This window comes from Callorhinus ursinus, unplaced genomic scaffold, assembly GCF_003265705.2.
Source record: "Callorhinus ursinus isolate GAN/ISIS: 27379988/994484 unplaced genomic scaffold, GSC_fseal_2.0 scaffold66, whole genome shotgun sequence".
Taxonomy (NCBI): Eukaryota; Metazoa; Chordata; class Mammalia; order Carnivora; family Otariidae; genus Callorhinus; species Callorhinus ursinus.
Window position 1 is genome coordinate 7,210,237 of NW_027397128.1, and position 27,969 is coordinate 7,238,205.

A 27,969-nucleotide genomic window follows, 5' to 3' on the forward strand; every position below is an offset into this window, starting at 1 on the left:
CATTCATGTTCAGGTTTGGGATACATACTCTAGGCCCTAAGACTCTGGCTTGTTTCTGTGGTGCCCTTTTCCCCTTTGGTGCTTGGGTGCTTTTCTTTAATGTGACCATCAACTACTTGCTACTTAGACTTTCTTCTTCTGTTATTCAGAGGAATCAGGATACATCTGCTATTTTTCTGTCCCCTCTAACAAACATGTAGTTCTTTGAGTTCCTTTCAGAACTTCTCGTACTGAGAAAAATGGGAACAGTGGCAGTGGTAAAATGAAGTCAGGAAAGGACAAATCAGTGTATTTGCAGGCTGGTGGTGATACTCATGCTTTCTGTAGAACCATACAATGCTTTCAGTAGAACCGTACTTTTGTGGCACGTTGAGCTTCAAGGTCTCCAGTCTACCTCAGGAAAACGACCGTTTGGGTGGTAGGGGGAATGTGTGGAAATCTTTTTCTGCCTTGCAGCAGCAGGTTCAGCAGCATCAGGAAACAATCACAGAGATGATGACACAGCTTCTGTGACTAGCCTTAACTCTTCTGCCACCGGCCGTTGTCTCAAGATTTATCGCACATTTCGAGATGAAGAGGGGAAAGAGTACGTTCGTTGTGAGACAGTCCGAAAGCCAGCTGTCATTGATGCCTATGTGCGCATACGGACCACAAAAGATGAGGAATTCATGTGAGTTTGACTCACCGCTTTCCAGTACGATGAGGATGATAAAAGTGGTGGGGGGTGGGGATGAGGTAGGTGCTGGAGTTTGAGTGACAGGATTCTGTATGGTTGGAAGTTAGAAGTCTTTGTTGGTTGGGTGCCTTTAGGTCTTTGGGTTTGGATAGAGTCAAATCACAGGGCGAGTTCCAAATCTCCAAAATAAAGGCATGTTTTCAGTTCCCCCTGGGTCCTTTGCCTTGTGGTTGGTTGGCAAAAATCTTAGGGATGACTCAGGACGTCTCATCCTGAGAGAGGTGCCGCTCTGCACATGGAAGGCTGATGAGTGGGGGAGATGGGAATGCAGGTAGCCCCTTTTATTTCTGTCCAGATGCATTACTTTAGTTCTGAGGTGTTTAGCTATCAGGACAGTCGTCTTGGTTTAGCTTTGCTTACGGTCCTGTGATATTTTTCCCCCTTGCTATTCAGTCGGAAGTTTGCCCTTTTTGATGAACAGCATCGAGAAGAGATGCGGAAGGAACGGCGGAGGATTCAAGAGCAACTTAGGCGGCTTAAGCGGAACCAGGAAAAGGAGAAGCTTAAGGGTCCTCCTGAGAAGAAGCCCAAAAAAATGAAGGAGCGTCCTGACCTAAAAGTAAATACAATGTGGCGTGCTCATAGCTAACAAGGCAAAGGAAGAAAGCATACCTCCGCCCTTAGCTTTTGGCGTCTTCCCTAACTGGGAATGAGGGCAGTATTGTGGAAGGCTAGTTTGAATGGGTGTGGCTGCTCAGGTGTTATCCACTACTAGTGTGACTGGTAGCAACAACCTAATCTGATGCCATTGGGTGTCATTTTATGCTTCATCCGTTGGAAATATTTCCTAGGAGTTGAGATAGGCTTGGTTGAGAGAGATGTTTTTTATGTGTACATTTGTGTGTGTGTGTGTGTGTGTGTGCATGTACCCATACACACATTTTTTAAAAATTGTACACATTAAAAGAAGCAACAGGGAAGAAACTTACCAGCACAGGTTGCTTTCCATGACTTAGGTAGGATTCTAGATATTACTATACTGTGTAACTATCATGTACACCATAAAATGAGACCACTGCTGTGTAAAACGATAGCTGTCTCATAGTGGTGTTGGAGTAGGTGATACAATGCCTGGGAAGTACTTTATAAACTGTAAAGTTCTCAGCAAAAGTAAACCGTTGGTGACATGTACTGAGATCATTAATATTTTCACTTGATCTTAGCCAAAAGGCCGAGAAGCGATGAGATCATTAATATTTTCAAGGCTCTTTCTTACATATGATATTCTATAGATACGATACGGTGTTGAGCCCATTTTATAACTGACCTCACTTTCACAGGTCAGTTGCAAAACAGACGGAGACTTGGTATTACTGAGCCCTTTCCTTGGGACTGGAAGTTTATACTCGTGCTGGCTGCCTGTGCTGCTGAACGCAGCCCTGGGCTTCCGACAGACTTTGTCCTGCATATTTAACATCTTCATACTCTACCACTTAGATCGGGGGTGGAAATCCTCTCCCTTTTCTTCCTTGCTTGATTTTTAAAAAATGTCCAGTCTCTGGATTGCATTTTATTTTTGATGTGTCATTTCCATTCAGGCTCTTTTGTCCAGTAGCTTCAGGTTGAAATGTGTGGAACAGTTCTGTTATGACAACAGTTCTGCACCTGCCTTGTATGTGTTTTGTAAAGCGGACATTAGGCCGCCTGTTTACCTCTGTCTGACACGTTGCTACTTTTCCTTTTGCAGCTGAAATGTGGGGCTTGTGGTGCCATTGGGCACATGAGGACAAACAAATTCTGCCCCCTCTACTATCAAACAAATGCTCCACCTTCCAACCCCGTTGCCATGACAGAGGAGCAGGAGGAGGAGTTAGAAAAGACGGTCATTCATAATGATAATGAAGAACTTATCAAGGTCGAAGGGACCAAGATTGTCCTGGGGAAACAGCTAATTGAGAGGTAAGGGATAGCAGGCGGGAAGTGCTGTGGAGAGATCTGCTGGAGGTCGATGATACAAAGGGTGGCACAGGTGGATGTGATGTGTTCTCTGAAGTGGAGCTCCAAGCACGGGAATGTTGATGGCTTTTCCTCAGTTGTTGTCAGCAATGACAGTTACAGTTTTTTGTCATAAAGCACTCCTCAGGCTCTCCCACTTGCCTCGGGCCATGCGACCTAACTTTTAACCAAATAAAGCCCCCCTTCCCAGGGTAGTTATGAAGCTAAACTGATAGACTATATAAACATGTAGTACGGTGCCTGGCACATGGTAGGTGCTCTTCCTGTTCTACTTCCGGGCACTCCTCACATTTGTTGAGTCCCTAATCTCAGTGTTCCGGTAATGGACCATCCCAGAAAGACCAAGGAGATATAAACTATGCTTATCTATGTCTTGCTAAACTATGTCTTGCTTTCAGGGAATTTCGTAGATAATCAAGTGGAGAAGTTTTTAAATTAAAAAACATTTCCCCCCTAACTTGTGAGTTTGAAAATTGCAAACCTACAGAAAAGTTGAAAGGTTAATACAATATATCATTCCTCTACAGTCGCCAACTTAACATTCGTCACATTTGTTTCATCTTTATATGTCAAAAACTTTTTTTTTTTTTTGCTGAACTCTTGGGAAATAAGTTGGACGCATCTTGTTGTTTCACTCAGAAGTTCTTTACCACACATCGTCTAAGAATAAGGATAGAACAACATGATACTACCGTTACACCTAAGAAAATTAACATTAGTTCAGTAGTATCTAATATTTGGTTCCTACTTAAATTTCTCTGGTTATCTCAATGTCCTTTATGGCCTGCCCTACCCCCAATTCAGGATCCAGTCCCCATTCAGACATTAAGTATTTTGAGTGTCTCTTATTCCAGAACTGTTGTCTCCTCCTATGTTGGTTTTCATGGCATTGACTTATTTGAAGAGGCCAGGCCAATTGTCTCCATATTCTGGATTTGTCTGATTGTTATCTCATTGATTATGTTTACATTAAATGTCTTTGGCAAGATTACTACATAGGTGATATTATGTACTTAGTACACCACATCAAGAAGCACATAATGTCAGGTTTTCTCACTGTTTTGATCATCTTGTTTAAGTGGTGATCCCCAGAGCCCTCTATAATAAAGGTATGTTTTTCCCTTTGTAATTAGCATGTGGGTGAATATCTTGTTCCCTAACAGTCTTTTTCTCAGTAGTTGTAGCATCCATTGATGATCATTGCCTAACTCCGTTGTTACATCGGGGGTTGCAAAATAGTGGTTTTTCTAATAATAGCATTCTTTCTACATTAATTGGCATTCTGTAAAGAAGAGCTTTCCTTTCCTTTCTGTTTGAGTATTTCTATGGATTCTGAAATTCTTCCTTTTGTAAACTTAATGTAATATAATTTATTAACACTATTTGTAATTGTGATGCCCATATTGTCTTACATTTGACCTCTTAAAGCCAGATCCTGTGTCCTTTTGAAACAATCCTGTAAATCTTTGAGAACATCTTTGCTTTCTGACACAAGATATTGTAGGCTGTCTTTGAAATTTCCTTGTTCGAGACCTAGAATCAGCCATTTCTTCAAGGAGCCCTGGTTCCTTTTTTCGGGGAATGGCATTTAGAACCAAGATCTAGGTGTTAGGTATGCTCATTGCCACTGAGATGTCATTGCTTCTAGGCTTTTACTGGACAGAACTAGAAAATATACATTGTAAACCACACATCAAAACCTTCGCATCAAAACCTCCATTCAAATCATATCTACGGATTCTTCTTCCTCTTCCCCCAGTCATATCTGTATCCTTTCTCTGGTTCCCCACATTGATATGTTTATTTGTTTGCTCTGTCTGTACATTTGCTATGTACAGAATGGTTTGAGAATTATAATACCAATACCACTAACAACAAACCTATAAAGTAGATTCGAGGTGTTTTCTGTAGTTTGCTGTCCTTAGACTATATGCCACTGCAGTTGTACAGTCAGGGTATTACATGCAAAATATATTTAAATTCTCTTTTGTCTGTAATTTTTAATCAATTTTATTTGTTTTGATCAATTTTGTTTCTTACTGAGGTAAAATTCGTAGATACCATTATGTAAGCTTCAGAGGTACAGTATCATAGATCGGTATTTATATACATTACAAAGTGATCACCACCGTAAGTCTAGTTACCATCCATCACCAGTTTGTTTTTGCTTCTCTTAGGTTTGGGGCTCTTTTTTCCATTCTTGATTTAATTTATCAATATCTGTAATAGTCATTATGTTTTGAGGCACATTAGAAAAGGAAAATTTAGTGTCTTGATCCCATACAAAGGAAAGGAAGAAGGTGAATGGGCTTTTAATGATTGAGGGAAACTCAAACTAGTTTTTTTTCAAACCAGTTTTTCATTTCTTCCTTGTTTGCATTGTAAGTTTAGCCTCGTAGCCCTTGAACCCTAAGGTAGAATGTTGGAGCTGGAAGGGTTCTTGAAATTCCGTTAGCCTAGTTCCCTTATCTTCCAAATAGGAAACTGAGGTGAAGTTGTGGCTTGCCTAGTTCTTTATTAATTTGGAGATCCTATGAGGCCTTGCCTGATCTGAGCCTTAGAATGTGGATGTCTGGCCTTTGGTTTAGCTTTTTCCTCCCCAGGCTCATGCTCAGGTACTTTGGACTTCTTCATTGTAATTGCTTTTTTTTCTGGGGACTAGAGATAGGGACTGCATGCTATGAAAGTGTTATTGATTACAGTGCAGATGAGGTTCGCAGAAAATCTCTGGTTCTCAAGTTCCCTAAACAGCAGCTTCCTCCCAAGAAGAAACGGCGAGTTGGAACCACTGTTCACTGTGACTACTTAAATGTGAGTATCTGCGTTGCTTCTTTCTGACCAGGTGGGGTTCTCATTGATTCCTCCAGCCCTCTAACCCATGGCTGTGGCACAGCCTTAGATTGTCCCTTTGGCGTTGCCCTGAAAATTATGTGTACTGTTCATGACAAGATTCCTAAGCTATAGCAAGAAAGTATCGTGTGTTTGTTTTTCTTATCTAAAGAAGCACTCTGATTTCTTGGTTCTCCCTAGAGACCTCATAAGTCCATCCACCGGCGCCGGACAGACCCAATGGTGACATTGTCCTCCATTTTGGAGTCTATCATCAATGACATGAGAGATCTTCCAAATGTGAGTTCGTCGCATTCTTATCTACAGTAGCAATGGCAAAGCCCTTTGTTCTATCAGTGATTTCAGATCGAGGGCAATAGAGTATACTCATATGTACGTGGAACTCCTCTGATTCTTTGGGATGTAGGTTTTTGGGTTTTATTTATTTATTTATTTATTTATTTATTTTAAGATTTTGTTTATTTGTCAGAGAGAGAGCGAGCACAAGCAGGGGGAGCGGCAGGCAGAGGGAGAGGGAGAAGCAGGCTCCCTGCCTAGCAGGGCTCGATCCCAGGACCCCGGGATCATGACCTGAGCCGAAGGCAGATGCTAAACCATCTGAGCCACCCAGGTGCCCCTGTTTTATTTTTTTTAAGTAGTTTAGTAGACACAACAGACCTACCTGCTTCATCTAGAAAGATGCCTTTGAGAGTTGATGGCCAGGTAGACAGAGGTAAGATGGGAGAGTCTTCAGGAATTGGCTCTGACAAGTGTTCTTTGCTCATGGATAGTGCTGTTTCTTGTTTGCACAGACCTACCCTTTCCATACTCCAGTCAATGCAAAGGTTGTAAAGGACTACTACAAAATCATCACTCGACCAATGGACTTACAAACACTCCGTGAAAATGTGCGCAAACGCCTCTACCCATCTCGGGAAGAGTTCAGAGAGCATTTGGAGCTAATCGTGAAAAATAGTGCAACCTATAATGGTAAGAATCACCTGTTCCTTCACTGCAAAGGTCACCTTTCAGATCCTTATTTGTCTCTTATTAGTCCCAAATTCAGACGAGATTGGACTGACTGAAAGGATCTACAGTGTATGAGTGCATTTTGGGCTTATGAAAATCAGATAGTGCACATTTTTGTCATTTAATGTTACTTCTTTTTAGTCCCACTTTTTAATGTATCCTCTGGAGAATTCGGAGTCTATCTGCTGAAATGAAACAGTTGCAGGGAGATTAGTGGGAGGAAGAAGTGGGCCTGATTAAATAGAAGGGAGAGACAGTGTGGATGGAACCTATGCAGAGTGTGTGCGCGTGACCATATTTGCTGTGTGTGAATCTTTGATGTGATCTACAGATTTGTTATAGGGGCTCTTACATGTTCACTTTGCTCCACATCTGGCAAGGGAGGGAGAAAGAAATCTGTGTTCTGTGTCTTAAAAGGGTGGGGGGACACAGTACAGCTTCTGCATGTCAGGGATCAAGGTTTCTGATCTCCACTTGTATCCTTGAGCACAGATTCATGTGTAAGTGTGGGGATTAAGGGTACAGAGAGAGAATGAATCCCGGCCTTGCCACTTACTGATTAAGTTACCTTAGACAAGTTATCTTAGACAACCTCTCACAGCCTTCTCAGTTTTGTCATCTGTAAACGTGGCAGTACCTAGATTCCGAGACCTTTTATAGCAAGCCTGACCCACTTATCTAGTCTCCTATCCGATACCTGGCTCCCATACCTACTAGGGACTCCTGCCAGATTCAGCGTTGTATTTCGCAAAATATCCTATGCCATTTCTTCATGCCCTTTGCAGTCTTTGCCCTGTCTGGAATGCCTTTTGCTCCCTTCCAGTGGGAACATGCCCTGTGAATTTCCATTCATATTTCCATACCAACTCATATCATCTCTTCATGAAGACTTATCCACACTGCCCAAAAGACCCATTTTTTTAATTTTCTGTTCTTCCTAGCAGAATTAAATGAACTTTTATGAGTCTTACTATGTTATATGTAATGATTTATGTATCTGAATCTCCCATCACTTTGTGACCTGGAGAGACTGTTTTACTCATCTTTGTATTTTCAGGGCCTAGCAGAGTGCTACACACACACAAGGGAAGAACACATTTGTTAGGCTCGACTGTCATTCAAGTTACAAGGGTAAATACTTAAAAGATTGGAAGAGGAATGAGAAGGTGTTAAGAGTCAACTTCGAAAGTACAGAACTGAGATACCTGTGGGTCGTTTAGGTGGAGATGTTAGAACAAAACGGAAAAGCTAAGTTATGACCTTGTCCCAGCCTTAAATCCTCCCCCCCCCCCAGTCCTCCTTCTTCCTCATAGCCCTGGCTGATAACAGTAGCAGCAGTACTGCCGGTGGCTCCAAGTGTTTCAACTTTGCATTGTCTTCTTTATTTCACCGTAAGAAGTCTCTGAAATGGGTACTACTATAATCCTTATTTTACAAATGAACAGATAAGCCTGTAGTGTTTAAATAACCTGACTGAGGTGGTCACACTGCTAAAAAGCAGCAGAGGTGTGAATCCATTCTCACCTCACAACCCTGAAGCGATTTTCTGCAGAAGGGCTAGCAACCTCCTAATTGATGGATCAAGTGGCCACATTCCAGAAATCCCTGTTTACTTAAACAACTTCATTGAGATCTAATTCACATACTGTACAATGCACACATTTAAAGTGGTCAGTCTTAATGTGTATTACCCATGTGGGAGCATGTATCGGTATTTCATTTCCTTTTTATCGTCACATAATACTCCACTGTATAGATACACCCCATTTTTAAAACGTGTTGATCGGTTTGTAGACATCTGCGTTATTTGTACTTTTTGGTTAGTACAGGTGATGCTGCTGTGAATTGTGGATAAGCTTTTGTGTGGACATTTGTTTTCATTTCTCTTGGATGTATACCTAGGGGTGGAATTGCTGGTAACACATGGTATACATTTAACTTTTTTGAGAAACTATCAGATTGTTTTCCAGAGCAACTGCAGTGTTTTTAATCCCATCAGCAGTGTGTAAGGGTTCTAATTTCTCCACATACTTGTCAACACTTGTGTTATTGTCCATCTTTTTTTTCTAGCCACCTTGGTGGAGGTGAAGTGGTATTGTGGTTTTGATCTGCATTTCCCTGGTGTTCCAGGGAATGGTGTTGAGCATCTTTTTGCCCCAGTTTTACTGAGATAGAATTGATACACAGCACTGTAGAAGTTTAAGGGGTACAGCATAAGGGTTTGGCTTACTGTAGTGTGAAATGATTACCGCAGTCATTTTAATAAGCATCTATCATCTCATATAGACACAATAAGAAGAAAAAGAAAAAAAATTTCTTCCTTGTGATGAAAACTCTTAGGATTAACTCTCAGTAGCTTGACTGTCTATCATCCAGCAGTGTTAACTGTCATCCTCCTGCTGTACAAGTACTCAACTTCTCTCATAATTGCAAGTTTCTACCTTGTGACCACCTTCCTCCGATTTCCCCCTGCCTCTGGTAACCATAAGTCTGATCTCCTTTTTTTTCTACGAGTTTGGTTTTGTTTTGTTTGTTTGTTTGTTTTTAAAGATTCTCCGCATAAGTGAGATCATACAATTTTTGTCTTTGATGTTGAACATCTTTGCATTTTCTTAGAAGTCTCTCGAACTCCAGGGTGTTTGACACTATGGACCACTTGTAGCTCCTCGATAATCTCTTCTCTCTTTTCTAGGAGTACTTTCTCTAATGATTTTCTATCTTTTTCATTCTCATGACTTCAGCTACCCTATATCCACTGATATCACTGTCTCCAGCCCCTACTTCTCTTCGGAACTCCATACTCATGTTTCCGGTTGCCTGCCAGACATGTCCATTTTTCAGTGCCCTACTGGCAACTCTTTATCTGGTTGCCGTATTTAGACTGATGATATTACCATCTGGAAATGATGGCTGTCATTGGTTCCACCCTCTCTTCCCCACATTCATAGATCACTAAGTCCCATAAATTGTACCCTCTACAATTTGCTGGAACACATCTCCTTCCTTTCAATCGTTGCTGCTTTCTTCATTGAAGCCCTTGTCCTTTCTTGCTGGACCCCTTGCAACAGCTTCCAAACTTTCCCTTTGCTGCTTGCCTTAATTCTTCACACTGTGATAGGGTAATTGTTTCCAAAACACAAATTTGAAAAATTTTTCCAGCATAAAATCCTTAGTGGCTTTCTATCACCTATGAGACCTTTATAATGTGGCCCTGCTGCCTTTCCAAGTTCCATTTCCTGTTTCTTCTCCACACATACCTGTGTTGCAGTTGTACCAAACTGCTTGTGGTTCTTGTGAAATGTGGTGCCTCGCGTTTCTGTTTATTTCCTTACTTTTGTATCTTTGTATACTTTTTCTTCCCTCTGGAATGTCTTTCTACCCTATTGTCTACCTGATGGACCTCTACTCTTCATTAATGACACTGCTCAAATGTCAGTCACAGCAAGCCTTCCCTGCTTCCCAGTATGCAGATTTAATTGTTGTAAAAACAGCTTACAACATGTTTCATATGCAGCCCTACCATATTTCCTAGCAACCAGTGTATCCCTCTGTTTGCACTATACTCAGTTTTTTAAAACTTCATTATGGAACTTGTTTGGTATGTACAGAAGTAGAGAGAATAAACCTCGGCACACCTATTCATCTAGTTCAACAATTACCCTCATGGCTGATTCTTTGCTTATTGTTTAGTCTGTATTTCCAGACATCATATCATTTCATCCATAAATACTTCAAGCACCCATATTCTGTCTTGGCAATGATTTATTTTCATGTCATTTTCTTTGACCCAAGAGCTAAGGTAGGAATTATGTCTTATTTTCTTCTTCTTCTCGTCATTGAACACATCACAGACCATCATTAATCATTCGTTGAATGAATAAACAAATGAATGCTGAATTAATTGATTAGTTGAGAATAGAGTTGAGATTTGGGGTCTGGGGAACAGTTATATGAATGGATAGACAGAGAAAGATAGTCAAGCAAAGGATACTGAAAGGAAATAGAATACTGTCTAGATGAAAATGTTTTAACTATCCCTATAATGAGCTTAAATCAGGGCAGCCATAAGTGGGGACTGTAGGAAATAGTGTGAGGATTTTCTGAAGCTCCCATTATGGATTTCAAGGAAACTAAATAGTCTGAGATGGGATGGAGAGTCTTTTATGACAAAGGCTTTGGATTAGCCATATGTTGGGAGGACATCACAAACCATGAGTTGTGTAAAGAAAAATTGCAATCACAAATTTTATATGCTAAGTATGGCGAGATTATAAATCATGCCTTCATCTCCTCAGCCATCCTTAAACAAATTGTCATTCCCCATCCATGGTATTATTACTTTCAAGGTATTAAAGGCAGGAGTATCAATAGTAGTACTGTGGGATATATATAAATAAGGAAGAGACTTAAAATTAGTTTTTTCATCCATCCTGTATATCTGCCATGTTGTTAGCACTGAAAAATGGAGATAAGACTGGTATATCTATCTAATCTAGCAGCTAGGCTGGTGTCTGGCACCATATTAGGTGTTTAAGTAAATGTATTAAAAGTCTAGAAGAGGTATTGGCAGCTCTCGTCTCCCATTTTTAGTGGTCTCATCTCTTACTGTTCCTCTATAAATTTAGGTCCAAAGCACTCATTGACCCAGATCTCTCAATCCATGCTGGATCTCTGTGATGAAAAACTCAAAGAGGTAAGATATTTAAAATGAGAGAAAGGCAGGGGCGACTGGCTGGCTCAGTCAGAAGAGTATGCAACTCTTGATCCCGGGGTTGTGAGTTTGAGCCCCATGTTTGGTGTAGAGATTACTTGAATAAATAAACATTTAAAAATGAATAAATAAAATGAGAAAAAGGCATGGAATTTGAGGGGAGCTGGTAGCAGGGTTGAGGAAGGAGGGACTGTAACAGAAAGAAGAGTAGAGAAATGTAGGAGTAGCAGATCTTTAGTGTGTTAGAGACTGGAAGGGACCTTTGAAATCTCATAATCCAATTCTTTCTTTTATAGATGGAAAAACTGAGATCCGTAGAAGAAAATTACTTGCCCTGGGCATCATGGTTATTAAGGAGTGTGGCTAGGATTGAAATCTAGAACCCACATAACTTTAGAAAGGGTCAAGGAAAGTGAATTTCCAAGAAGTCAGCTAGAGCTAAGAGACTGTGTTTTGGCAGAGAGGAATTTTAATTTTTAAAAGATTTACTTTGGAGAGGGAGTGGGGAGAGGGAGAGAGAGAATCTTAAGCCCAGCACGGAGCCTGACATGGGGCTGGATCTCACAACCATGAGATCATGACCTGAGCTGAAATCAAGAGTTGGACGCTTAACCGACTGACTGAGCCACCCAGGCGCCCCTAAAAGATTTTCTATATTCCATTTTTTTTTAAGATTTTATTTATTCATTTATTTCAGAGGGGGGAGGAGCAGAGGGAAAGGGACAAGCAGACTCTGTGCCAAGCATGGAGCCTGACATTGGGCTCGATCTCAGGACCCTGAGATCGTGACCTGAGCCAAAATCAAGAGTCAGATGCTTAACAGACTGAGCCACCCAGGCACCCCTATGTTCCATTTTCTTACCAAAAAAATGGCACCTTACAAACTTAGAAAAAATGGAAGTATGATGATGATGTTAATAATAAAGTAGACATTTCATAAAAGAGGATAATCAGATGGCTGATAAACATGGAAAGATTCCTCAACTTGATCATTGGGGAAATGCAAATTTAAACCATGTTGAGATACTACTATGTGCCCACCAGAAAGGCTAAAATCTAAAAAGACTAAAAAATAATTTAAAAAACTGGTAGTACTAAGTATTTGTGAGGATGTGGAGCAATTGGAACACAAACTTATTCCTAGTATAGTCTGAAATGAATTTTTTTTTAAAGATTTATTTATTAGAGAGAGTACAAGCAGGGGGAGTGGCAGGCAGAGGCAGAGGGAGAAGCAGACTCCCCGCTGAACAGGGAGCCCAATGCGGGGCTCGATCCCAGGACCCTGGGATCATGACCTGAGCTGAAGACAGACGCTTAACCGACTGAGCCACCCAGGCACCCCTGAAACAAATTTATTGGGTTACATTCCATTATGTAAAAGTCACTAATCAACAATATGTTGTGTTTTCAGCAATAGTTTACAGCAAAAACCGTGTAAAATTAAAACCTAACTTGGTAAAGATGTTTTTGTTGTGGGAGCTAAGTTATCAATTCCCGGGGTTGTATATTTTTGGTGATCTACAAGAATAGAAGGTAGAATACCTAAAGGAGTGGTTGGTACATCCCTTTCGATCCTTTAACGAGAATATCATTTCTCTTATTTGGACTTTTGCCTAGAACTGAAGTTGAGAATTCAAAGTTAGACTTTTTTGGGCAAGGGCAGTAGACAACTGAACCGCAAATTATCCATAAGTTTCTGTGGTGATTACACCTCAGGGAAACCTCTGTTTTTCCTTTGCTTTGTTTCATATCAGAAAGAAGATAAATTGGCTCGTTTAGAGAAAGCTATCAACCCCTTGCTGGATGATGATGACCAAGTAGCATTTTCTTTCATTCTGGATAACATTGTCACCCAAAAAATGATGGCAGTTCCAGATGTAAGTAGTCTCTGTGCTAAATATTGTGAAGATAGTATAGGGGAAGGGAAGGACAGTAAGATGTGCATGTGTATGTATGCTGGGGAGTCTGGGGGGTAGTGTTCGTAAATTCAAACCGGTATATAATTTAAAAAACTGACCTTTTTGCCGTAAGAGTGTTTGATCGTTCAAATCAGAGGCCAGGAACCTGTGGATATAGAACGATTTCTTTCTTCCTGTTGTTGAAAGCTCCTGAATAGCCCTGGAAAGAAATTAGGATGCCAGCTAATGGGAGGCTTTGGATTGAGAGGTGCTTCTTGACAAATGGCAGTTTATTTAATTATCCGGTGTTTGTTGTCTTTTTGATTTTTTTTTTTTTTTTTTTTTTTTTGGTCTTTTACAACTGTATGGCAGGGCTACCAGATTGACTATGTATCATGTTTTGGTAGTGATTCTTCCTTAGGAATGCTGAACTGAATTTCCTTTTGTGTTGTAGGCATATGTTATGTATGTGTTAATGCTATAAAACTTTTCTGGATGGGACTGGGGAATAAGAAGTTTTAATTGTGTGTATAGAGCAGGGTTTTTTCCTTAAAGGAATCCATGAAACCTCTTAAGTTATAGACAAAATCTTGTGTGATTATGTGTCTCTGGGAAAAGGGGTTCATAGCTTTTGTTGGAACCTTAGGAATATTTGTGACCCAATGAAGGTTGAGAATCTCCAGTATAAAGAATGGTTTCCATTTAATTTCTCATGTTTTCTGTTTTCTAGTCTTGGCCATTTCATCACCCAGTTAATAAGAAGTTTGTTCCAGATTATTACAAAGTGATTGTCAGTCCAATGGATTTAGAGACTATACGTAAGGTGAGTGATTTGATCTAAAATGTCTTTTTGGAAGCCAGTAAATTTGTACATGTATCTGAGTCCCCTGGTTCTTTTAATCACAGAATATCTCCAAGCACAAGTACCAGAGTCGGGAGAGCTTTCTAGATGATGTCAACCTTATTCTGGCCAACAGTGTTAAGTATAATGGTGGGTATTTCTCCTTTTTTTTCCTTTCTGTCATTCTGTTCATCCAGTTTTAGTTAGCATTATTAAAATTCAATTGTATGAAGTAGCCTTGAACAGTACTCTGCCTTTTTTTTTTTTAAGCGGGCACATATTTTAGTGTGTTTTGTAAAGTTTGCTCATAACTTTTAATGATGAAAAAGCAATGTACGTTAATTTTTTATACTTTAGAAAGCACAGAAAAATGAGAAGAGAATAAAAATCAAATGGATATTACTTTGGGCTTTGAGCCATCGCTGCTTTCCGTGAGATGTGAAAATTCACCTGTGCTCCAGGCCCTTAGATGGAGCGTAAGGAAATGTGTGACTATAGACCACAGTGAGCTTCCTCAGAGCATGGAGTTTTGGTCAGTACCTGAACCGATAATATATGCTAAGCTAGTTACTTAACTTCTGTGCTAACTGCTTAATCTGTTGGTCGGAAAGACATAGTCACTCTGCCCACGTAATTCACAATCCAGTTGATGGAGAGAGGCTGTTAAAATACAGCTTGACAAGGGCTGTTATTAGAAGGATGTACAAAGTGCACTAGAGGAGAAAAAGGAGCACCTTCACCTAAAGGGTAGGGAAGGCTTCACAAATAAGCTAATAAAGATCAGTTTTGAGTGACTCACTTGTTAAGTAAACATTGATTGAGCACCTAATGTATGCTGGCTCTGATAGATGCTACGAATATAAAATCAACTTAGATATTATTCCTGCTCCCAGATTGGTTGTAGTTTATTTAGGGAAACAGAAAAGAAAATTTACAGAAGTTAAATACTATGCTAGATGTGCGCACAGAGTGCCAGAGGGACACAGAGGCTATTTAAATCCGAGCGAAATTAGAGGCAACTTTCTGGAAGAGAGTTATCTTAAGCTGAGTTCTAAAGGAATAGGGGAGTTTGCTAGGCAAAGAACGTGAAGGAGAAAACATTCTAGGCGGAGAAGAGCGAGTGGTATGTGAAGATACAGAGGCCTGAGATGACATTAAAGGCTTGAGAAACAAGTTGTTGGGGTTGCAGTTATGTGTACATCTTGGTGAGTGACTGGTTATATGTAGAAGTCTCTAGGAGTCAAGTCCTAGAGACCCTAGTGTGTGCCCTGGGTCATATTTAAGAGATCTACTTTCTCCTAAGTGGAAAGACATTGAGGAATTAAGCAGTGAACTGGTGATCTCATATAATTCCTTAAGTAGAACAGAAGAGGGAGCTAAGGGCATTTGAGAGAATTGCCTAGCATACTGAGGTCTCAACTAAAAAATCCACATGGTTGTGTGACTTCTGCGGCAGTATTCAGCAGCCCGACTAGTGTGGCTGTACATTTGCTAGATAGAGGGACAGAGAATTTGGAGGGAGGAGGTGAAGGAAGGGACAGCCAGAAAGACAGATGAGGAAATGGGCATCAAGAAGAGAATGTGTAATGCCACGGAGGAATGAAAGAACAGGGCAAGTTCAGAGAATGATACTTGACTAGAACTTACATATATCATTAAGGGGAGGTGGTAGGAGATGAGCCTTCCATTTTTCTTTCATCTGAGTTGGTTTAAAAGAATCTTTCTCCCTTGTGCTCTTCTTATTGCTCATCGGAAATTAGAGAGTGGAAATGCCCTTTGTCAGGTCAGTTATCTCTCCAGTATTGTCTCCTGAAAACACTTAAAGCTGATCAGCCAGAATTCTGGTAAAGGAAATGTTGAGAGGCTCACAGATGTCCAAAAATGATTTTAACAAGTGATAAAGCAGGAGTGTTACAGAAAGCCTGCTTGGCCTTGGTGATGGCTGGCTTAAGATATTAAAAGATATAGATTTAAAAGGAGCTAATATAAGGCAATAAGAAAAACCCAGAAGATGCTAAATGAAAAATGAGCAAAGGGCAGACAGGCAAATCACAGAAGGCCAAAATTTAAATAGCTAACGAACAAATACTCAGTTGCACCCAGTAATCAAAGACATGCGAATTGAAACAAAGAGGTACCTTATTTCCCACCCATTAGACGAATTCATTTTTTTTTTTTTAATGGAAGTATTCAATGCTTGTGCTCCCACATATTGCTGTGGGTAGTATAAACTTCTAAGACATTTCTGGAAAGCTCTTTGGCACCATTGAGAGACTTAGAAATAGTTAAATGAACAGGATTTATAATCAAGTAGGCTTGAATTTGAATATTGGCCCCACCACTTAATAGCAGTGTGACTTTGGGCAGGTAACTTAGCCTTTGCTTTCCCATCTGTAAAATGGGAATAATAATAGGACCCTCCTCATAGGGCTATTGTGAGGATTAAGTAAAATAATGCACATTAAGTGTTTAATATATGTGCATGGTATATACAACATGGTAGAATAATCTGCCCTAATCAGAGATGTAGACAAAGATATTCATGATAATGTAATTTATATTAATGAGAACCTGAATGGTTAATGTAGAGGGAATGATTAGTTATTGTGCCATCTGTATGATGGATTATTATATAAAGATCGAGCACTTTTTAAAAAAAAAAACGACAAAAGTATTCACAATGTTAAGTGAGAAAAGCAGAACACAAAACAATTGATCCGTTACACATTTTAAAAAAAGACGTGTAGGCATAGAAAAAACTGGAAAGAAACACATCAATGTGATAATAAAATAGTGGTTATTTCTGAGATGTAGGGTTAGGATTTTCTTTGTTTTCATCTTTTGTGTGTTTTCCAAGTTTCTTGCTAGTATGAGAGGCAGGAAGCTCTTCCTAGAGGTTTTTGGAATTTTGAAGGATGATGATTATAGTAGCTAATTCTATATTCAGTACCTTCGTTGCCAAGCCAAGTAGTAAAGTAGAGAAGGGTGGGGAAGAAGTTCCAGGCAGAGAGCACAAACAAAAGTAGGTGAGAGTGCCTTGGATTGGGACGTGCAAATAGTTGGTTTGGCTAGGATGAAGAGTGGGGGCTACTTTGGTGGTAAGAGATAAATTTTTCAAGGTACATGGGATAGATCTCAAAAGGCCTAGTATGTCACACTAAGCCTTTAAAAGGAAAGAGGATCGTATCAGGTATTTTAGTAAGGTCATTCTGGAAGCTATCTAAAGGATAGATAGGAGGGGAATTAGATACAGAGACCAATAGAGAAACTGTTGACAGTTGTCCAAGTTAAAAGTACTGAGGGCTTGGGGCGCCTGGGTGGCTCAGCTGGTTAAGCGTCTGCCTTCAGCTCAGGATCCTGTGATCTAGCCCCGCGTCGGGCTCCCTGCTCATTGGGGAGTCTGCATCTCCCTCTCCCTCTGCCCCTCCTCTCTGCTTGTGCTCTCTCTCTCAAATGAATAAATAAAATCTTTAAAAAAAAATACCGAGGGCTTGAGCCAAGGTTAAGTAGCAATAAGAATAGAAAGATGGGGACAGATTGTAGAGATACTGTGGAGGTAGAATTGATATTTTCGTAAGTGGTTGGCAGTTGGGGGTGTTGGGTCAAGGGTGGGGACAAATCAGGATGATGCAAAGCACTCATGCTCTTGGGTGAAAACATAAATGGGTATAAACTTTCTAAAGGACTGTAAATGTTCATTACTTTTGATCAGTTTCACCTCTGGGGAATACTCCACATACGTGTGTAAAGGCATGTGTACAAATATACATGTTTATAATTGCAACGTCATACAGTTGACCCTTGAACAACGTGGGTTTGAACTGTGCAGGTCCATTTATACACAGATTTTTTACAGTAGAGTACTGTAAATGTATTTTCTCTTCCTTACAACTTTAATAGCATTTTCTTTTCTCTACAGTATATAATATAATATCCAAAATATGTGTTAATTGACTATTAATGTTATCAGTAAGGCTTCTGGTCAACAGAGTAGGATCTTTATTGATAGTTAAGTCTTTGGGGAGTCAGAAGTTATAAGTGGATTTTTTATTGCACAGGGTGTTGGTGCCCCTAACCCCTGTGTTCAAGAGTCAACTGTAATTGCAAGAACATGGGAGCACTTTGAATATCCAATATCCAACAGTAGGAAACCAGTTAAATAAATTATGGTACCTATATATGATGGAGTACTACTTAGTTGTCAGAATGGTAATTAGGTAACAAATAAGGTATATTTGTATATGCTGATACGAAAATGTGTTCAAGATGTATTGTTGAAAAATAGATTACTCGACAGTATGTACAGAAGGGGTTGCACACTCAGATCTTACAAAGGCCAGATAGGTATGAGTGAAATGGGCACAATAGGGACTGATGAACTGGAGAGCACATACCCATCTAAAGGAATCAGTCACTATTTAGCTCATTTGTTGCCATAGAATAGAATTACTAAAGGGAGAGATGAAGGATAATTTTCACTTGGTACTTGTTTGTGCCTCAGTGTTTGAATTTTTTTTTAATTGAGCACACAATGCTTTCATAATTTAAAAAAATTCCACTTTTGGAAGGATGGATAGATTAGATGACCTCCAGAATTTTGACTTGGGTAACTGGTGGTGCCATTGACTAATACAGGAAATAGACGAGGAGTGGTTTTTGGGAGAAAAAGTGGTCAGGTTCAGTTTGGGCTGTGTTGTATTGAGCCAAGTGAAGACTTAGTAGATAGTTGGCTGTATACATGTCCTAAGCTCAGAAGAGAAGTCATTACTGTAAATATGGATATTTTTTGGGCGCCTGGGTGGCTCAGTTGGTTAGGCAACTGCCTTCGGCTCAGGTCATGGTCCTGGAGTCCCGGGATCGAGTTCCACATCGGGCTCCCTGCTCAGCGGGGAGTCTGCTTCTCCCTCTGACCCTCTTCGCTCTCGTGCTCTCTCTCTCATTCTCTCTCTCTCAAATAAAAAAAAAAAAATCTTAAAAAAAAATACGGATATTTCTTCAGATCATCAGCATATAAAAGTAGAAGTAGATGAGCTCAAATAGGGACTAGGGGTATATTCTTTGAACCCCCGATGCTGTATGTAAAATATGGTTGTATATTTTTCCAGGTAGAAAGACCATAGTTTTATCAGATTACTAAAGTTGTATGTAACCCAAAAAAGTGAAGACCCACTATTTAGTTGAGAGAGAGTGTAGGAGGAGAATAGACTTGACAAATTCCAACATTTAAGGGATCAGGTGGAGAATACTGAGGAGTGGCCAGAATGAAAGAAGGAAAAACGGAAGAGAGTAAGACCCGGATACCAAGAGAAGAGGAAGATGGCCAACAAGTCAAGTGCAGAGAATGGTTGTTAGAAGAGCTGTTGCAGTGAGGTGGTTAGAATCGAAAGCCAGATTGCAGGGGCGCCTGGGTGGCTCAGTCACTGAAGTGTCCGACTCTTGATTTTGGCTCAGGTCATGATCTCAGGGTCATGGGATCAAGTCCCATATCGGGCTCCGCACTCAGTGTGGAGTCTGCTTGTCCCTCTCCCTCTGCTCCTCCCCCAGCTCACACTCTCTTCTCTCACATCAATCAATCAGTCAATCAATCAATCTTCAAAAGCCAGACTGCAGAGGATATGAATGAATGGAAAGTAGAAACTGAAATTTGTGAAGGGAAGGAGGAAAACTGTAATCAACATATGGAAAGAGATGAAGGCATTTGGACAGGGGACCTTTTTTTAGGTGAAAGAAGAGAAAATTCAGGTTATGAGGTGAGGTCCTTATGGAAGGTGGGAAGATAGACACTGAGAAAGTTTCTGTCCGGTAGCCTCTTATTTTCTCTCCAAAGTAGGAAATAGTCTTCTGCTGACAGTGGGTAAGGTGGTGGGAGAAGGAATTTGAAGAGAAATGCTGATAAGGGTTTGAATTATCTGTTGTAAGAAATTTGAAAAGTAGCTGACTAGGGACATTTCAGAACTGTTGAGAAGCCTTTGAGGGTCCAGCTGATGTTGGAGACCATTTTTTTTAGCACCATCAATTGGCACAGTTGTTTAATTGTGAGGGAACTAAGAAAGCAGATGATAGAATTGATTCAGGATTGGGATCTTGTTTTCTGGGTGTGTTGGAAAGATTGGGAATTGAAGATGTCAGCAAGGAAAAAAAAAAAGGTTGAAGTTTGAGCTTCTTAAATTTTGTCACCAAAGAACCCTTTATAGCAGAGGATTCTAACTACATAGTCTCTGGTTTTGGGGATATCCCAAAGCAGCTCTACAAAGGCTTGAAATTTCTTGGCAATTTGTGTGTGTGTTTTTTGTTTTTTTGTAAGATTGATTGATTTGTCAGAGAGAGGGAGAGCGCACATAAGCAGGGGGAGTGGCAGGCAGAGGGAGAAGCAGGCTCCCCACTGAGCAAGGAGCCCGATGTGGGACTTGATCCCAGGACACTGGGATCATGACCTGAGCCAAAGGCAGATGCTTAACCAACTGAGCCACCCAGGCGTCCCTGGTAATTCGTGTTTTGTTTGTTTTTTTTTAAAGATTTTATTTATGTGAGAGAAAGAGCATGAGAGGTGGGAGGGTCAGAGGGAGAAGCAGACTCCCTGCTGAGCAGGGAGCCTGATGTGGGACTCGATCCTGGGGCCCCAGGATCATGACCTGAGCAGAAGGCAGTCACTTAACCAACTGAGCCACCCAGGCGCCTGTAATTCGTGTTTTATCTTTGAAAGTTAATCAGGGTTTGCATTTGACTTATCTTTGCTTTCACACACTTCACATTTCTTACCAAATTATTTTCGTTTTTAAAAAAGATTTATTTATTTGAGAGAGGGAGACAGAGCATGAGCTGGGGGAGAGGCAGAGGGAGAGGCACAAGCAGACTCCCCGCTTAGTGGGGAGCCCGACATGGGGCTTGATCCCAGGACCCTGAGATCATGACCTGAGCCAAAATCAAGAGTCGGATGCTTAATTGAGCCACCCAGGTGCCCCCAAATTATTTTATATCCTCCCCCAACCTCCATCTTCAAATACAATTGCTAATTGAAGGGAGATGTACCACACTATACATACATTACCTTTCTTTTTAAAGCATGGGAGCTGATGAGGGACGAAACGAAAGCCAAGAGAGGCTTGATAGATTGGGAAATAGGAATTAATGGGCTTATAGGCTTGTAAGTTTCCTTGAGGTCAGAGAGAATGAAAAAACTGGACAGGATACAAGGCTGTGATTAAGAAGTAGACTATATGGGGCTCCTGGGTGGCTCAGTCGTTAAGTGTCTGCCTTCGGCTCAGGTCATGGTCCCAGGGTCCTGGGATCGAGCCCCGCATCGGGCTCCCTGCATGGGAAGCCTGCTTCTCCCTCTCCCACTCCCCCTGCTTGTGTTCCCTCTCTTGCTGTCTCTCTCTTTCTCTTGGTCAAAATAAATAAATAAAATCTTGAAAAAAAAAAGGATATTGGAATTGAAACTTTAAGAAGTGAATTTGTTTTCAGTTAAGGACAGCATTCTGGATACAGCCTTGGATATGTTTGGCTAGAGTGGAGCTGCAAACCGTGGGCATGAAATTAGCAAGGATTTTGGATGGGTAGTACAGGTGAACATTAGAGTAACCCACCATGATGGGGAGGGATTTGGAGCCAAGAGGGGAGACTCTGCCAGGTATATAGGTCCTTGGTGAATGTGAGTAGGTTTGTGATGGTGAGTAGAGATTAAGAGCAGTGATCTCAAACTCAGGCAGCTTGCAGGGGCCAGGCAAGTAATGTAAATGAGTGAGGTGGGCCAGGTGTGGATTGTAGTAAATTAGAAGAGTACATACTCCATTTAAAGAGTCCTATACTTCATTTGATTGTTGTCCAGAAGGAAATGAGTATAGTGTTGCTAGGTAGTCTTAATTTCTCAAGAGAAGCAGAAAATGTGGATTTTTGTGTGTGACATTTCCCAGTTTTTACACATTTGCAAATAACTTGAAATTTCTAAAAAAAATTCTGGGGGCTAGTCAAAAACCTCTATCTGCAGGCTAAGTCTGGCTCCAAGGCAGCTGGTTTTCAACCTCTGGCACAGTAGAGAGCAAGTCTCAAAATAGGGGGGATTTTTTTCCCCGAGGGAGAGTAAATAATGATTTGGTAGCAGCAGTGGACAGCCTAGAAGGCTGACTTTTTCCCCTCTTAAACAAGTTGATGAGAGTATAAGAAACTTCTGACTAGGGCCGTAAGGGTTTGTAGTGTCCTATGATACAAAATGTGACATCTTTTTTACTAAAAGGGCATCAATCATGGAGTTGAAGGCCACATATGAGATGTTTCCTACTGTGAGGTACCATATACATAATAATACTTTTGTTTAAAATTTTGTCGATTTGGTCAGATTTGAACATGCTTCTGTTTTTAATTCATAGTAATAGGGTCCATGTAGGGTCTAGAACAGTATATCTAGTTACTATCGATTCTTGCCATTCTGATCCTTCACACATAGTATCACACTACATATAAGCATATTTCTATATCATTTTATATAACTCCATCAACTTATCCTGTATTATCACGTGTGTGTGTGTGTGTGTGTGTGTGTGTGTGTGTGTGTGTGTGTGTAGTATGTAGCCAGAATGCTAGCACTGAGGCTAGGCTCATTAGGCAGCAAGTGGAAGATAAGTAACACTCCATATACAAGTGCACCTGGAAGGGTGCAGGACGTGTCAGAGGACTGTCTTGTACTTAAGTGGTGGTGGGCTGCACACTCAAGAGTTCAACCCCTATGCCTTCTAGCTACTGCATAGGTACCGAATCAATCTCAGAGCCTCTCTTTATGTTCACGTAGCATTTGAAAAGAGCATTAATAATCAGGGAAACCCAAAGCTTGGGATTGGAGCTATTTGCAGTAGTCTCAGAAGGCACATAACATCTCATGTCTATAAAATGAGAGAGGCGTATAGATCAAGAAATCCCTTCTGAAAAACACAACCCAGACTTTGTCCGTCTTTACAAAACCATAAGGTCGTAAGTTGTTGATAGAGGTAAGTTAGTACTTAATGTTTGGTTAAATTTGAAGTGAACTGTATTGTCTGTACCAGTAGGTGATGCCAAGCTATTCATATTTCTTTTCCCAAAGAATTTCCTAGCAAGTTCCTCCTTTAGGCTCTACAAACCAAAAACCAACTCTGATGAGAAGCCATCTTCAGGGTAGGCCTAGGAGAGGTAGATCATGTGTCATTAAACCTGAGAGCCTGAACTTAAAGAATGCACAGTGGGACCCGACGATCGAGATCAGATATAACTTTACAAAAAGTAAAAAACAAAACACCCCAAAAAACTCCTGGGAGGGTTTTTTCCCCCCACTTTTGTTTGAGTAACTCCCAACCCTGTGTGAGCTCTGATAGTTGTTCTGCTTCTAGGACCCCTTGTGGAATCTCATTCTAAACATGTGCAGTTTAGTATTCAGCCAGAGACTCAAGGGAGCCTCTGCAGATCTTAAGTTATTTTTCTGTGGAGCTCCCTCCCCTCCAGTTCTCCCCTGCAGTTTCCAGCTCTTCTCCCCTCCGATTCCAAGATTTGTCTCTGGCTTTGTGGGACTGCGATGCCTTGCTTGGGTTCAGTAGAAAGCTAAGGCCAATTGTAGAGCCCTCCTCCTTCATTTCCCTTCTCTCAGGGATCATAGTCCCACACTTCCTCTTGGTCAGTGTTTGAAAACAGCTGTTTCATAGCAGGCCAGTGGCAGTTACTCCATCCAGAAGGTCTCTTTATTTGTGGTGTTTTCTGACACAGAGAAACTTTGTAAAGTGAAGTATAGTTACCATACAGTGTTATATGAGTTTCAGGTGTACAATAGGATTCAAACAGTGCTCTCATCAGGACAAGTGCACTCCTTAATCCCCATCACCTACTCCACCCGTGCCCAAACCCACCTCTCCTCTGGCAACCAGCAGTTTGCTCTCTGTATTTAAGAGTCTGGGTTTTTTGTTTGTCTATCTTTTTCTTTGTTCTTTTGTTTCTTAAATTCTACATCTGAGTGAAATCATATGGTGTTTGTCTTTCTCTGACTGGCTTGTTCCACTTAGCATTATACTCTCTAGCTCCATCCATGCCATTGCAAATGGCAAGTTTTCATTCTTTTTTTATGGCTAAATAATATTCCTGTGTGTGTGTCACATCTTTTTTATCCATTCATCTATGGATGGATACTTGGGTTGCTTCCATATCTTGGCTATTCTAAACAATGCTGCAATAAACAGGGCTGCATATATCTTTTCAAATTCATGTTTTCATTTTCTTTGGGTCAGCAGACACATGAAAAGACATTACTGATCATCAGGGAAATGCAAATCAAAGCCACAATGAAACATCACCTTACACCTGTCAGAATATCTAAAATCAAAAACATAAACAACAAGTGTTGGTGAGGATGTGGAGGAAAAGGAACCTTTGTGCACTCTTGGTTGGTGGGAATGCAAATTGGTGTAGGCATTGTGGAAACAGTATGGAGCTTCCTCAACAAATAAAAATAGAAATACCATATGGTCCAGTAATTCCGCTATTGGGTATGTACCCAGAGAAAATGAGAAACCTCATTTTTATGTAGTTATATTTATCAGTGTTTTCCTTTATGATTTGTCTTTGGTATAATTGTTTAAAAGATCTCCCCTACCCCTAAGATACCCAGCTATGTTCTCCTCTAATACCTATCATATTTTAAAAATTTGAATGTTTATCGACTTTAAAAGTAGATTCTATGGTATAAGGTAAATATCTAACCTTTTTCCTCTTCCAAATGAGTAGCCAAAGTGCCCCAAGTTCTGTTTATGGAATAGTCTGTCCTTTCCTACTAAGTGAAATGATACCTTTATCATGTACTAAATTCTTATATATTCCTGAACCTATTTGGGGGTTTTCTATTCTCTTTTATTTATCTATTTGTCTAATCTGCACTGTTATCACCAGATAGTATCACTGCGATCATTACTCAGACTTTCTAATTTTAAATTCCTTGGCTTGCTTTGCTCAATTATTAAATAAACTCAGATCATTTTTGTTAGATTCTAAGTTGTCCCCAAATAAATAGTATTGAAATCTTATTTAATGTATGGATTAATTTGGAGAGAGTGTATTTCTTTATAATATTACATTTCTCCATCTAGGAACTTAACGTTTTTTTCATTTATTCACGTTTTCATTTACTCCCTCAATAAAGGCTACCAGTTTTCTTTGGATAACTTCTAGGTATCTTTAGTTTATTCCTACACTTAGATTTTATAGTTCTTGTTGCTTTCGAGCATCTCTCTTTTTTGTTGTTAAAGTTTATTCCTAGGCAGTTTAAAAGTTTTGCTGCTATTATACATGTGCTCTTTTTTTTCCTTAACTGGCTTATTAAATCTCAGGTTCTCAATCTGTTTGCATATGAGTAGGTGATTCAGTATTATTCATAGGTAAATATAATGCTTAAACTATTTCCATATATTGGTTTCTAAGTCTGTCTTAGGAGACTACTCTGTTAAGTTTGGTCAGTATTCTACAATAAGGTTCTTTTTTTTTAAACCTGTCAGTGACCTTCCTTAGATTGGGGCCAAGATATACATATTCTTATGTGAAGTTTCAGTCTCTCCATCTTGAAGAGAATCTCTCTCAGTCCGGCTTCAGCTTCTTGCTGCCATTCTTGCTCTTCTTCTTCTTCACAGCCAGACTTTATTTTTTTGTTAATTCTGGTAAAATGTACACAACATAGAAATTTGCCTTTTAAACCATTTTTAAGTGTATAATTCAGTGGCATTAAGTACATTCAAAATATGCACCCATCACTGCCATCCATTTCCATCATCCCCATAACAGAAACTCTATATCCATTAAATAATAATCCCATTTTCCCATTACCCCCAGCCCTTGGCAACTTCTGTTCTACTCCCTGTCTGTAAATTTGCCTCTTCTAGGTACCTCGTGTAAGTGTAATCAGAGTATACGGAATATTTGTCCTTTTGTGTCAGGCTTATTTCATTTAGCATAATGTTTTCAAGGTTCATCCATGTGGTAGCATGATCTGAATTTCTTTTTTTTTTAAATGCATACATAACATCTCTCTCTTGTTCTTTACCTGCCATTCATGCCTCATTTAGCCTTAATTTCGCTTCTACCTTGTCCAACACACCAAGCAAATAGGATCACGTAATTGCCAGATACGGCTGGCACTTTTCAGTCCTTATCTTGGCCTCACTCCGGTATTTGACATCACTGACCATTCCTTCCTTGAAACTGTATTATGATTGGCTTCATAACTTTTAGCTCTTATATTCCTCCTACCTGGTAGATCATGGCTTTCAGTCTCCTTTGCTGAATGTTCTTTTGCCTTTTCCTCTAACTTCAACAGCCACCTCTTTCCTGATAACTCTCAATTTGATTCTGAGCAAAGATCTATATCCCCATCCACCTGCTGAACATTTCCTGTTGGATGTCCCATGGAACTTCAAACATACCTCTCACACTGAACGTTCTTCTGTCCTTCTCTATTCCAACTTTCCCCCTCCATCCTTTACTATTTCCCGTCTGGGTTTAATGGGGCACTGGTGTTACCCAGTAGCTATACCTAGAAACCTCAGAGTTATCTCTACTTCTTTCCCTTGAATAAATCTCCGACTTCCAGTATATCACTAAAGCCCTCGTTATATTTTGCCTGGATTATTACAGTAAATAGTCACCTGGCTAATGTTCCAGCCTCTGGACTAGTAACCTGTCATTCACATTCCTGTCAGGTAGAACCTCTTTTTTAAAAAATAAATTCATATTTCTTATAAAAAGGTCTAACAATATGGAAATATGTAAAATTAAAAATTAAAGTTTCTACCTCTCCTCCTACCCCCACCTCCCATAGTTTCTTCATTCCCCAGAGGTAATATGTAATGTATCTTTTCCATGCTTTTTTCTGTACTTATATAAAATGGTTAATAATGACGTGGTTTTTTAAAATTTATTTTTGCAAGAATTGCCATTTTTATAGATAATTATTCTGTAAGTTGCTCTTTGCTCGTGAGTATATCATGGTTGTTTTTGAAATAATTTTAGACTCAAGAAATTACTAAAAGAGTACAGAGAGTCCTGTGTACCCTTCACCCAGCTTTCTCCAGTGGTGACATCTTACATAGCTATAGTTCAATATCAAAACCAGGATAATTGATTTGGTACGTTACCGTTAGCTAGATTACAGACCTTATTCAGTTTGCACTGCTTTAGAAAATCTATATTCGTGTGTGTGTGTACAATTTCATGCAATTTACGCCATCCTGTAGCCACCACTGCAGTCAAGATTTAGAACTGTTCTGTCACCACAAAAGAACTCCTGAGGCTAGCTCTCTGTATCCACATCCCCCCACATGCACCTACCACTGTCTTGTCCCTTGGCAACCACTTATCTTTTCATCTTTATAGTTTTGACATTTGAGTGTGGGTTTTTTTTTGGTGTTTGTTTTTGTTTATTTTTTAATTTTATTTACATTCAGTTAACATATAGTGTATAAATTGGTTTCAGGGGTAGAGTTCAGTGATTCATCAGTCTTGTATAACACCCAGTGCTCATTACATCATGTGCCCTCCTTAATGCCCATCACCCAGTTACCCCATCCCCCATCCCCCCACTCCTCTCCCCTCCAGCAACCCTCAGTTTGTTTTCCTGGAGTTAAGAGTCTCTTTTGGTTTGTCTCCTTCTCTGATTTCTTCTTATTTTTCTCTCCCTTCCTCTATGCTCCTCTGTTTTGTTTCTTAAGTTCCACATATAAATGAAATCATATGGTATTTGTCTTTCTCTGACTTCTGTCACTTAGCATAATACCCTCTAGTTCCATCCACGTTGTTGCAAATGGCAAGATTTCATTCTTTTTGATGGCTGAGTAGTAGTCCATTGTGTGTGTGCACACACACATACACACACATACACACCACATCTTCTTTATCCATTCATCTGTTGATAGATATCTGGGCTCTTTCCATAGTTTGGCTATTGTGGACGTTGCTGCTATAAACATTA

The 27,969-nt window shown here is 40.1% G+C and overlaps 1 protein-coding gene across 11 annotated transcripts in view; it reads left to right on the forward strand.

Annotated features, from left to right (window-relative positions):
* TAF1 (TATA-box binding protein associated factor 1) overlaps window positions 1-27,969 on the forward strand; it is a 72,391-nt gene that overhangs the window by 22,841 nt on the left and 21,581 nt on the right. For 9 of the 11 annotated variants that reach the window (XR_012376134.1, XM_073885873.1, XM_025853269.2 and 6 more), the window contains 10 exons: window positions 457-670; window positions 1,130-1,295; window positions 2,424-2,635; window positions 5,395-5,503; window positions 5,723-5,821; window positions 6,334-6,511; window positions 11,176-11,243; window positions 13,016-13,138; window positions 13,890-13,982; window positions 14,066-14,150. Coding sequence is in view for 9 of the 11 variants with exons in the window: in XM_073885873.1 (XP_073741974.1) it covers window positions 457-670; window positions 1,130-1,295; window positions 2,424-2,635; window positions 5,395-5,503; window positions 5,723-5,821; window positions 6,334-6,511; window positions 11,176-11,243; window positions 13,016-13,138; window positions 13,890-13,982; window positions 14,066-14,150 (1,347 nt within the window). In the remaining 2 variants the exon portion in view is untranslated. Of the gene's footprint in view, window positions 1-456; window positions 671-1,129; window positions 1,296-2,423; window positions 2,636-5,394; window positions 5,504-5,722; window positions 5,822-6,333; window positions 6,512-11,175; window positions 11,244-13,015; window positions 13,139-13,889; window positions 13,983-14,065; window positions 14,151-14,357; window positions 14,533-27,969 lie in introns of all 11 variants that reach the window. The other 2 variants (XR_003204728.2, XM_025853142.2) reach the window with 2 other exon arrangements.